The 13,002-nt window shown below is 39.1% G+C and overlaps 1 protein-coding gene across 8 annotated transcripts in view; it reads left to right on the plus strand.

Moving 5' to 3' along the window:
- The window catches only part of ADAMTSL3 (ADAMTS like 3), a 188,306-nt gene that overhangs the window by 172,840 nt on the left and 2,464 nt on the right, over positions 1 to 13,002 (plus strand). For 7 of the 8 annotated variants that reach the window (XM_063347175.1, XM_063347173.1, XM_063347170.1 and 4 more), the window contains 7 exons: positions 1,083 to 1,265; positions 3,303 to 3,422; positions 4,242 to 4,454; positions 6,886 to 7,069; positions 9,591 to 9,795; positions 10,655 to 10,764; positions 12,299 to 12,513. In XM_063347175.1, coding sequence (XP_063203245.1) covers positions 1,083 to 1,265; positions 3,303 to 3,422; positions 4,242 to 4,454; positions 6,886 to 7,069; positions 9,591 to 9,795; positions 10,655 to 10,764; positions 12,299 to 12,513 — 1,230 coding nt within the window. Of the gene's footprint in view, positions 1 to 1,082; positions 1,266 to 3,302; positions 3,423 to 4,241; positions 4,455 to 6,885; positions 7,070 to 9,590; positions 9,796 to 10,654; positions 10,765 to 12,298; positions 12,514 to 13,002 lie in introns of those variants that run through there. The other variant, XR_010072614.1, reaches the window with a different exon arrangement.

Below are 13,002 nucleotides of genomic sequence, written 5' to 3' on the forward strand. Positions count from 1 at the left end.
GGTGAAAGACAGTTTAACTGCTCTGACTTGTTTTATGCCCTGCACCTTTGTGCACCTCTGGTGCTGGTCACTGTGCCGTGGATGTCAGGCTTCCCCAGGGATTTCTCTAGGATTTTGGAGCTTTGAAAGAGCGCTTCTGCTGCAGCAGCTCAACGGGAGCACAAGCAATGAAACCTCTGATTTGCCAACTTGCAAAATATCTTCTTAAAGGCAGATGTTTGAGGAAAATGAAAGAGTAGATGTCCTCTCACAGAGGTGGTACTGTGCCAGTGGAAAAATCAACTAATTAAAAATAAATGTCCAAAGTCACTCATTGATTAAAACTTTGAATGACAAGTTATCTGCAAATACTGGGTTTCTGAGTTCCAGTAGGAATGCCGATAGACCTTTGGCTTTATATAACACGGCAAATGAGTTTGCTTAACAACTGAGCCCCTCGTTTTGTTGTTAATAGCTCTTCCAGTTTCTTTTCCTTCCTACTGCATTGCTACAAGTTGTATATGTGACATCAGCAATTTGGAGACGTTTTCGGGAGCTTGTTTTGGCAGGAATTGGCCACGTGTATATTCTAGTCTAATTGATAAATATATCCCTTTTTTCTTCAAGAGAAATATTTTGCCTCCGTTTCTTTTTATTTTTCCTTTATTTTTAACTAGAAATTGAATATTTGTGGCTTCCTTCATATGTTCTGGGATGCAGGTGGAATGAAAAGATGCCGTGCAGATCTTTGGCAGTTGGTCCTGATGGGGGTTAATGGTCTCACATCTTTCGGTAGCAAGACACATGAGCACGTTGCTTTTGTAGGACTGGTAGCGGTTTGTGAAGCTGTTCTGTGAGCTTGCCCTGCAGTGCTTAACCTTTAATCTTAGTGGGATGCTGAATTATTAATAGGGCTCATAACTGAGAAATTTTGTTGTGAGTGGAAAATGTACTTGTTTTGCTGCAATGTTGTTACTTTGACTTACGCTGTCTGTGAAATGGCAAATGAACTTGCGGTTCTTGGATGGTATGGTAGCAGTCAGCAACATAAAACCTACGGTTTCTCGCTCACAATGAATGTTTTAATTATTTGCATTTTAAAGGTGTTCCCCAACCAAATGTAACATGGTTTAAGACGACAGACATTCTACAAATCAGTTCTTTCTTGGTTTTGAATGGGTCTTTATTTCTGAGGAATGTTTCCCATGAAGATGCAGGAACATACACTTGCAGAGCAACTAACGCTCTTGGAAAAGCTGAAGCTGTGTCTGTTCTCCAGTTAACTGGTAAGTGCTAAATGGGAATTCCTTACTGATAACAACAGCGAGACGCTTTGATTATGAAGTTTAACCAATAAAATAGTTGGGGTGATATTTAACACTTTATTAGGAACTTGGAATTTTTGATTGCATCTGACTCCCTGGGATCTGTTCTCTATTTTGTGTTTCCTGTAATAGTGGATCTAGGTACAGATGGTTTGACTTGTGACTTCTTCAACAGTTGTTCCATCTTCTTGCTTCCAGGCAACAAATATCATCCCTTAAACTAGCAGACACATTAGAAAACCCACTGTCATATTACGTTGTTTCCAGTGCTTTTATCTAGGGAAACAGGGCAGGCTCGATTTATTCAGAACATCTGCGGGGAAATGCTGTGAAATGAAAGCAAAAGCTGGTTTGGGGTTTTGGTTTTTTTCTTTAATTATAGAGGCCAGTAAAACATAGGGACATGGAAAACAAAAAAATTCTTAATATGACCTGCTAACTCTCAGAATAGAAAGCGTAAAGAAAAACTCATTTTAAATGACTGTATTGTAAGTAGATTAATAATGTAATGCTGTATAATACAATCATGCCTTGCAAAATAGCTCCAATAAATGGATTATTCAGCTCTAGAGATTAACTCCCTCACCATTTTGCTGTATGAAGTACAACACAGTTATACGTGGCCAATCCTGCTACAAAGCTTGCTTGCTCGCTCAGGCACACGTGTAGGGCAGGTTATAGATGTTTGAATCTGGACAATCAAGGAAGACGTACCAAAGACATAATAGGAGTCTGTGAGGAGGAGTGTAGACTGAAGCTCCCTTCTTGGTTTCAATTTTCCTGGAGTACATCAAAACTTCAGATGTTCCAGAGAGGAATATTATTATAATGACGTGACTGGGAAGGTTGCTCACAGGAGTCTGAACTTCATTTCTATTCCTGGTCATGTGGCATTAGTTTCAATAAGTCTTGACCGGGTAGGAGAGGGCCAGGTTCTGCAATTGTTTTTGTCTGTGCAGAACCGCACAGGGAGGACTTCTGGTGGCAGGACTTGCAGATTGCACTGACTCGATGTTGTCTAGAGCAACATCATGTCAGCCTTTCGGACTTCGCTGCGGCAATTACTGCCTGACCTGGGGCAGTCCATCAGTAGTGCAAAATCTGCGTAGCCTTTCGAATAGAAGCTCCTAAGGACCAACAAGGCAACAAGCCTTTTGCCTGCCTGGGACTGGCCTCACTGTGGTCCTGCGGAGACTTTTTTGTCCCAGTGTTTACGCAGACAAGCGGGAGGCTTTGTACAGACGTTGCGCACTAAGGAAAAATGTTGAACCAATGTAAAATGACCCACGGAAGTTAGAATACAACAAAAGATTTAAACCGTTCTGGAAGGAGAATCATGGATGTTATGCACTTTCATTAAAACAGAAATGTTGACTAAGTGGCGAGAACCCTGTGTCACTGACAGATTGCCCACGTTTTTGGCAGTTATTCTGTCTGGCATATGATAAAAAGGAGGAGTTGCTATAGTGACAGGCATATGATTCTGCATGCGTTATGCTATCTCTATGCATAATGAGATTTTAAAAGATTTTCTTCTTTTTTCTGTTGTAGCACTTTGTCATAATTCCATCTAATGGAACAGAGGAATTGGCCTGATTCCATTGAGAGAATTATTTTTCTTAAAATTTCTGTATGTGAATGACTGGTAATGGAATAATAAATAACATTGTCATGACAAATAGGAAATACATCATACATCCTGTAAATCTTGTTTTTACACTGTGTTACAGGCTTATTTTTCTAATAAATAAAATTCAATAAATTTGATTAATTTAGAAAATTGCATAAACATTATAAATAATTTCTGTGCTTCCCTGTTTACATATCTGAAGTATATTTGTTAGGCAATTTAAGTGCATAAATGAAGTTGATCCTAAAGAATTCCAAAGTGCTATTATCCTTCTGCTTCATAACTAGCATGTTGGATGTTTTGACATAAATTTTTTTTAGAGTCTTGATTTAATTCTTCCTAAGAAGAGATCATGCTTTGTGTTACAGAACAAAGATTTATAGAGAATAACACTCTATTATCAAAGGGAAGCAGAAGAAAGCGTGTCCTAATGGCATCCGGAATTGGCACAAATGTCAGTGTGGTGCCTGGAGATCCACTAAGAATAGGTATGTTGTCTTTTCTCCTTTATTATTTAAATTATATTATTTATTCATTTAATTAAAATGGAGAGAGGGCCTCATGGAGAAAGTGAGTGTAGTTCCGAAGAGTCCAGGTTTGGTCCCCTTCTGGATTTCCTGAGCATATCTCAGCTTTCTGTTACCAGGGAGGGAGCCTCAGAGTAAGAAACACAATTATTTTTGATTCAGCTTTTCAAAAAATAATTTTAAATGGTGACCCTTTGGGCATCATCTCTGTGACGCACCATGAGACTGAAGCTGCATAAGTTCTCTTTGAGCTTTGCTTGAAAACAACGGGAGGGGATTCAGCTGGGCTCTAAAAATGTGGTTTTATTTTTCTGTTTAAATGAATTACCTCTGTTTCCATCCCTGCTTATGTCTGTTGAGTGAAAATGCAGCAATTTCATTTAATGCGTTTAAGACATTTAATGCAATTATTTAATGTTTAATGTGTTTCCAAAACAGATAGAAACTCCTTAATTACAAATCTATTTACATGTTGTAGAGTGTGGAATGAAATCTTTGTTCCCACTCTCTTTTTTTCATATAAAAGTTAAGTTTGTAATAACTTACTGAAAGGGAAAATATAAAGAAATACGGTAAGTCTATATCAGCTCACACAACTGATAACCCTCAAGGGGCAGTCAGGATTTTGGGCCGTAGCTCGGACTTCAGTGGATTTATGTGTACTATTGTTTTTATTTAGACTGGTAAGGTCTTTTATGTAGAACCACACAATCACACGTACTTATTCACAAACATTTCGACATGTTTAGAAAAACCTGCTAAACTGCTGTTGATTTTTAGGTTGCCCAGTGCTGCCCGGCTATAGAAGTACAGTTCACTGGCTTTTTGGAGATAGTCCAATTGAGCAAGTTAAGACCTTGGAATACCGAACCCTGGTTGGGGGTCGTATCCTCGAGGTGAACACCAACTCTGGTCAATTTGCTGGACAATTCCAATGTTGGACTTCAGCTAGTGCAAAACCAATGTCAGTTTGGGTAAATGTCAAGAAGGAAGGTTTGTTGAAAATTATATGGCAAATTCTTAAATTTTAAAATATTTTCTTTTGCTCTGTAAAGGCTTTCCTGAAACTTAACCTGCTTTTATACATAGAAAGTAATTCATGAATACATATGTTTAACTTCACATATATGAATAGTCAATAGACAATGTCCATACTCAGAGTTGAATATGGGAATTAATGTGTATCCAAATATGATGTGGGGATTCTCGTTTCTTACCTGTGTGGCTGAGAAGCTGGGAGAATGTTGCCTGATTCAGTGTCTTGCTGCTTAAAGAGTTTTAAATTAGGCAGGTTTTCTCAACTTCCTCTTCAACAAATCATAGAAATTGCTACCATGATAGCCCGCCACACTGAAACAAAACTGACTTTGAGGTCATCTTTGGAAATATCTTAATCATAATCAAAATAATTTTAATATAATTGTTATATTCCAGTATCTAGTTACAATGATATGGTAGCTATCTTACTGTAGTCACCCTTAAACATATCAGTGCACTGGGGCACACTGCACACTCATCAATTTTAATGTAAAGTTTGCAGAAACTTTTTGTAATGTTCTCCAAGGTGATGCGCTTGCACAGAACTACACTTCGATTAGTAGGTTACATAATGCGCAATTGAGGATTATAGATTAATTTGGCAAGGATCTTACACAGGCACCAGCAGGACAATAGGCTGTATCCTCAAACATTGTGTGAAGTTTGTAAACATTTAATGTGCTTTCGAAATTAATTACATTATAATTGGGCTTTAAAAAAGAGAGATCTTAGATCCTACTAAGAGTCTGGCAGCAACACACCAAGCTCCATCTGACAGTTTAAAAAACAAATAAAAATCTTTAACCAGTCAACACCCAGGGAATGCAAATCATGTTTAAAAACAGGTATATGACAAAGATATTGAAAGTTTTTGCATGTGATTTAACTACTATCCTATCAATATGATTTGGCTTGCTGTTGATGTGCAAAGGACTCGAGCTGTAAGATCAGCTCCGGCGAATCCCCCAGGCTGTCTGTTCTCAGTGCCTGCCAGTGGATTGCTTGCACGGGTGAAAAAGCTTCTGCCACGCACGGGCTCGTGGAGTCAGTTACACTTACAACGAAATTTTACTGAAACATCTCTATGATCAAAATTTTTATTTGTAAAATCATAAGTAAATCAAAATATTAATGAACTGAATCAGAAAATATACTAATAGGGTTTATTAAAAAAAAAAAATACAAATCCAGGCCTTGTACCTAATATAGACCTCATTAAAGTTAGAAGGTCTGAACAGGTCTAGCCAGGTATCAAACTATCCACCTGTAGTCTTTAGCTGGGCTTGCCTGTTGGTTGTCCAGTACCCTTTCCAGTCAGGCTGGTGAGAATTCTGGGGAGATTCTGTTTTCCAGTTGTGAGCTTTAACTCTGATTGTCGCTTACGCAAATGTTTCATCACTGAAATACCCGTGCGTTTGTAAGGCTACAAAATCTCCTTTGGTGGTTTTTGCACAGTAGGCATATTCAGGGCACTTCTGAGCAGTATCATCCTAGTTAAACAAACAATACAGTCTCTCCATCATAGTTGCAGTCACTAAATTTAACTATTTCTACTTTGAAAAAGGCCCTTTTGTATTATTTTAAGAAACCCAGAAGTAATAAGGAAACATTGAAAAACAATAAGTTAAAGAATTCATTATGTGCTGGAAGAGTGAGCCTGTGGACACAGCTGGTAGCTATCAATTATTCTTGGTTATTACACAAAAATCTGACTCCTCCTGTGATCACATAAAAATCTGTCAACATTGCATAGTACTTCATCTTTTACCAAGTGTCAAAAAAAAAGTATGCGGGGGAAGGGGTAAGTGTGGAATTGTGACTAAATATGAAGGTAGTAATTGTTAGAGATGATTGGGTTTTAATATTAAATGCTCTTTAAAACAAATTCCTTTTCATCTTGCCAGGCGCCTCAGTGGCAAATTATTTATGCATTAAATACTTTCCCATAGTTCAGTACAGGATTCTCTTAAATCCTGAAATGATGTGAAGTGTCTGGAGTAAGATGAGTTTTCTTCAGAATAAACTTACTGTAGAACAGCAGGAAACCTAGAGAGCCTGATTTACAGTTTCCTCTTTTTAATGCTCATTGTATAAAAATGTTATGAAAGTTTTAAAAGAAGTTCATCAGTTCCTACTGTGAGACAGGTTCTGTCCTTCATGTGCACATATGCTGATCCCATTTGCCTTCTGAGAACTTCATGCTCGTATGTAAGGGCTGAACGTGGGAAGCTGAGCACCACCAAATTCGAGTCTGGCTTATGGGTCCCTTTTCACAATGCTGAAATATTTGCTTATCTAGCTTACGGAAAATGCTGCCAGGTCAATTAAAATGTGACACAGCTATGTATAGCACCTCTCTCATGCTACTTTCAATTGCATTTCTTAGATTACAAATGGGAATTTGCTGAGTGGAGTACTTGCTCTGCTAGCTGCGGGAATTCAGGAACCCGCTCCAGAAGACTGCAGTGCGTGAATGCGGAGAAACAGAAAGTAAATGAATCATTATGCAGAGAACTGCCAAAGCCAGCAATTATTTACCAGTCCTGCAACACAGATGACTGCCCTGCCAGGTAAACTCCTTTCTACTCTGTTTCCTTATGCTCTATGTGTATTAACATGTTCTTGCAACCTCCTGAAACGGTTTCTGTGTTTATATCCTGAGTCTGAAGTGTGGGGGTTATTTTATCTTGAACCCTAAAGTGTAAGAGATGTGGAAATGGATCACAAGTAAGTAGGAGAGTGCTTGATTCAACTGAGTAAAGGAGGTCCTGTGCAAGTCTCCGTGCTCTGCAGCAAGTCTTGCTGCTGCCACACCAACACCTTGAAAGCTAAGCTGGAGGTCTCTCTGAGACACCCTGACGTGCTCGTTTTGTGGAATCTGTGCCAATGCCCGGAGAGAAAACTCGTTATGTTTAGAGCAGCCAGGATACTCGTGAGTGGAATATGTGTTCACCTCCTCTCCTTCCGTGCCAGCAGAGCTCCGAGTAGGATGTTTACTGTGGAATGCCTCATTTGCCTCTAATGCCCCTCACCACAGTGTCACGCTCCTTGCGTGTGCTTCCCTGCCAATTTTCTGGCTGCATCAACTGGAGCACCTTGTGATCTCGGGACAGAAAAATTTTATATCGCAGGCAAGTAGACCACAACATCTGATTCCAAAAGCCAAAGCCTTACCTCTAGCCTTCTTGAGTTGCGCTGAGCGCTCCAGCACAACAAGGCGTTGCTCTAGGTTTTTAGCAGGAAATCCCACAGGCATCCTCAAAACAAGTGCTTTCCGTTGCTTAAAAGGATTGGCCATCACTGTTAGCAATGTAAAAATCCGTGAGGGATGAAAAGTCATGCACGCGTTTTGGAGTTGTCCCTTGCTGGAAAAAGTTTGGAGAGAAGTGTTAAGACCTTAGCTGACATTGTGGGAGTGCATCTTGCCAGTATGTTCTAAACTCAGTTCAAAATAGGGAAAACATAGCAACAGATAAATATCAGGAGAAATTTGTTTATATTGCATTATTAGCAGCCAAAAAAACAGATCATCTTAAATTGTGAGTCTGAACTGTGGCCAGCCCATAACAAGCAAACTTTTTGCCAGTGGAAAAATACTGAAATAGAACTAACAATTTGAAACACACAGAGAGTTGCAGGTTTCCCTCTTAAAAGCCAGCCATTCAGAGCAGATGGCAGAGTTAGGAGGATACGAGAGGGCCTGGTGCTCCCTGGAGCAAGGTCAGGCCTTTTCAGTGGCCTGCAGTGCATGACTTACCCATCTGATTATCACTGGACTCAAGAGTATTCACACATAACCCAATCAGCTATTTCATATGGCTAAATGGACTGGGACCTAAATTCTTTCTTATTAAAATGCTTAGATTTATTTTACTTTTAATTTGGTTTTATGTATTTACCAGTAGAAGGGAATTGTGTGTATACTAACCTAATTAACTCTACCCTGAATTATACATGTATGCTAACATACAAATTGTTTTTTTTATGAAGTACTCCACACTTCCTATAGAGGAGGAGCATCCCAGGTGTCTGGAAAATAACCCTGTGTCTGGTTCCTAGTGCCTCCAACCTCTCCCCCTTCTCTGACCTGGGAGGGAAGAGCAAAATTTTCAGACTTCCCTTTCCATTTCCCCACTTCCTGATTTCTGCACGATCTTCTCATCCCAAGGCAACCCTTTAGAAAGTATCCATAGAATTACCAAGGCTTTAGATATACGGTCAGCGTCATGGGCCCTTGTTATTTAAAAGTGCTTTGCATGTGTTTAATCACTTCTCTCTAGCACAGCACAGAAGTAATGTTAAGCACATATAAGGGTTTAAGCACTTACTTAACTTGTGCTTTAAGTGTTTGCCAAATTTGGGTCTTGCTGACTTGCTGTGCAGGTGCTGCACTGAACGTTTGCAAAAGTACTTGTGCTTTAAAAGGGAGAAAAACACAAGAGTCCAGACTGTAAAAGATTAGTCTTCCTTGAATGGATATAAACTGTTTGACTGTAAGAAAATGAAATAATTGCTAAAGAGAATAGGATATTTTTCCTGTTATCACAGTTGTTCTACACGTAAAGTCCCATTCTGTACTTCTAGCCTAGATTTATGAAAAGATCGAGTCAAATAAATTGTATTACCACCTGCTGCTTCCCCAGAATTGTTCCTAGCTGCCAAGACAGACTAAACCTTTGCAACTTCTAACAAATAAATAACATGTTCTGTTTGAGCCATTATCTAGCAAGATCTTGATGTAATAAATTCGGATGAGTTATGACCCCTGTCACCTTAGCAGTAATTAAATCAGTACCATTCATTACAGAAAAGTGAGCTGTCCTTCCTTCGGAAATGTTAAATCCAGCAGGGTTTACCTAATATAACCTTTTAGGTAACAAGCACTGTAACCTCTGTTAGCATATATTGAATCACAGTTATCTTAGAAGTCATCAGTTAACCAAATTTGTACGATCTCACTTAACCTTTTCTCACATCTAAAACTTGCAATGTGAGGTTCTGTTGATTTTCAGTTGCAAACAGATCGCTCCAAACTACCAGCAAGTTTGCAATGCTTTCAGAGTTGCTATAAATTTGTCTCTCGTCCTGTAGGTGGGTAACGAGTCCGTGGTCTGAGTGCTCTGCATCTTGTGGCAATGGATTTCGCTATCGACAAGTGACTTGTCAACAAGTGAAAGGCAAGGGCAGTGTGCTGACACTGCTTCCGGACGCTTGTCCCCACGGGGATCGGCCTGCGGGAAGGAAACCCTGCTTGGGTCATTTGTGTACAGGGGGGACAATACAGACAAAAGGACAGGTAAGTTAGAGTTTGTCCAGAAAATACTTATATTATAAAAGCGTATCAGTGTCATCATACCATTGGCTGAACATCTACTCTTGCATAAAGGAAGAGCGATGTGGCACTAGTTGTAATTACCTTTCAGAGCAGTGAATTACAAATCCCGGATTTTTTCATTTGGTGATGTCTGCTGAGCTACTTATATTTGTTGAAAACGTGATCTGAAACCTGAGTATTAGTTTCAGCATATTTTATAAGCTGATCCGTTACTATGTACTCAGTTTTTAAGCTAGTATATTGCTTTTCTTGCAGTCTTCTAAGAACGCAGTTTGCATAGCTGTGCTTGGGAAGTCCCCGAAGAAAGATATATGAATGTGCTTCAAAAGCAGATGCCACAATATTTAATACACAGAACTTGACTTTCTTATGTTTTCTGTTTCTTCATTTGTGCAGTAAACTTAAGTTCATTTTGATGTGATTTTGATAATTATTAACACAGTATTTACTATTCAGTGAACAAAGTAATGACTTCAGAGAATTACTGTTGCCTCTTGCCTTACATGGGTATTAGCAAGGCAAGCTTGTGATGGTCAGGGCTACAGAAAGAATGTTTTAGCACTTGAGATGTGAAATGATGAGATCATAGCCAATGGATTCAGCTTTAAGAATAAGTAGGAAAGTCAGTATCTGACACAGAGAATCCAAAATATCTAGGCCTTATCTGAACGGAGGTGTGACAGGGTTGAAGAAGTAGAAGTACACATCAAGAATTATGGCTGGGTTGTTTAACTGGGTAACTGCCTAGAAGGGTGATTCTGTTGTTATTAACTTGGTTGTTTCCTTTTCTTTTCCCTCACCTTTTTCTCTCACTTTTTAGTGTTCTGGTCGCTGTGTAGGCCGCCCTGTAGATTTACAGCATCGTCACTTTATATGTCAACTTCGTAATGGATCTTTGGTGCCAAACTCTTCTTGTGATGAAAGAAAGAGGTATACAGTTTGAAAAAGTACAAGTTAGATTCTTTAGATGATTAAATTGACCAATACAAGATTGTCGATGCAGCATAAATATGCAAATTCTTATGTATTAAACACAAGGAAAGAAGGTGATGACAGTCATCTCTTTGTATATGCTGGATGAATTCAGGAACCCAAGGAGAGTAATGGATTTGATCAGTCCGCCACTGTGCTAATGGCAAAACTGGAAATAGAGAGAATTTTGATTCCCAAAAAGAAAGTAGAAATTGGAGTGATCTGCCACAACTTTTTCTTATTACTGCTGAACTGGGTCTCTTCTAATATTACGTCTCATTCTGGTCTACTGCTGCCCAAATTTTATAAAATAAGAGTTTTCCTGGGCCTTATTTTGTGGACTGTGTAAATTGGTTTACTAGTTTATGATTACTGAAATCAGGTGTACTTCTCTGCATAAATAGATCTCATTCTGCCTCTCAGTATGTATTGCCGAGGTACGTATGAGGTATGTAAAAACAGAGTGGTTGAGAAGGTGTGACTTTTTACTTCAAGGTACACGTTCTTTGTAAGAATTCTGTTAATTTATTTTACTGTCTTCAAACAGCTCCTTTCAATATGAAAAGTACAGGCTATACATCTCCACAGAATCTTAACCAGATTTGCTTGGGACTATGCTATAGCACATGGATGGATGGCAGTCTCTATAAAACACCATAATGTCAAAAAGGCTGAATTAAAGACAAATTAAATGTGAATGTGAGGGTCTGGGAGCACAAAACTGTTCCATACCAGGTGTGTAGGTAGGGCAATGAAAAGCAGGGAATAATTGGCTAAGAAGTACATACACAGGAACTGAAACTGTGTTTCTCGATTACTGAACCCGGCTCTTTGTATTTTTTGCTCTAGAAGTGTGTCTGAATTATGAGCAATTTAAAGCATTTTTGCTGCACGCACAACGAAATTTTGGGTCCACTGAAATACATGGTGAAACTTCCATTTACTACTAAAAGCCAGGATTTCACTTTGGCAGCTTTAAATGTTTGAGGAAGTTCAGTGTCAGCATAGAAATATTACTTGTGTTCAGGATGGAAGTTATGCATGAAGCACTTGCCGCATCCAGAATGCAACATTTCAGGGTCAGTTAAGTTTTCCTAAAAGTAAAACATTTTTTCTATTCCAGGATTAAGGAATTGCTTTAAAGAAACAGGGCCTTGTCTTCTCTTTCCTCATGAGTGAGGCATGATCAATGGACACAGAATGAAACACAGGAAATTCAACTTAAATATAAACCCGCCTTCTTTTGCTGTGAGGATTCTCAAACACTGGAAGAGGTTATCCAGAAAGGTTGTGGAGTCTCCATTCTTGGAGATGTTCATGACACAAACAGAGATGGTCTTGTGCAACCTGGTGTAGTTTACTGTGCTATAAGCAGGGGGCATGGACAAATCAGTCTCCAGAACTGCCTTCCAACATTGGTTCTATTGTTCTGTGAATAAGGGTCTAGCACAAAAGTAAATATTTAACTGCCATTTATTCCCCCCCCGCCCAGGTCTCCCGTCAGAAGAAACTGTTCTTCAGAGGCATGTGATGTCTACTGGCGGACAGGCCCTTGGAGGCCTTGCAGTGTGGACTGTGGGAGTGGATTTCAGTCGAGACGAGTGTATTGTGTACACGGAAAGAATAACAAACCTGTGGCCGATCAGTATTGCGCATGGAGGAAGAGACCAGTGACCTGGCAACACTGCAATGTCACATCCTGTGGCAGTATGTAAATGTTTATTTATATATGAGCATAGTTATAGTTTGTAGCAGTTATATTAGAAAGTGACTCACAGTTGTACACTAATGATTCTACAAGCATTTGATTGTATATCAAAGGTAAAACTATCCTCTCCAAGGAGCACTTCATAATCCTGGGATTATTTTTCTCTATGAGTAGGCCAGTTTGATATTAAAGCCTCAAAAGCACTTTTAGAAACAGGATATTTAGGAAGTTGTTTTATGCAAACTTCTCTCCATGACTGTGCCAGTTGTGACTCATAAGTCTCTGAGCAAGCTGTTAATTCCTGAAAAATGGGGTAGTTTTCTGAAACGGACAATAAGTAATGAATGTAGTGAGATCACACCTCTTATTTGTGACCTAGTTTAGCTTTGAATCCACTGTTGCCAGAAATGTAAAGTAAAATAATTACAAAGCTACAAGGAATCCATCAGTTGTTTACAATTACGATGATAAGTTCTACTATTTATCTT

This window comes from Chroicocephalus ridibundus, chromosome 9, assembly GCF_963924245.1.
Source record: "Chroicocephalus ridibundus chromosome 9, bChrRid1.1, whole genome shotgun sequence".
In the NCBI taxonomy this organism is placed as follows: domain Eukaryota; kingdom Metazoa; phylum Chordata; class Aves; order Charadriiformes; family Laridae; genus Chroicocephalus; species Chroicocephalus ridibundus.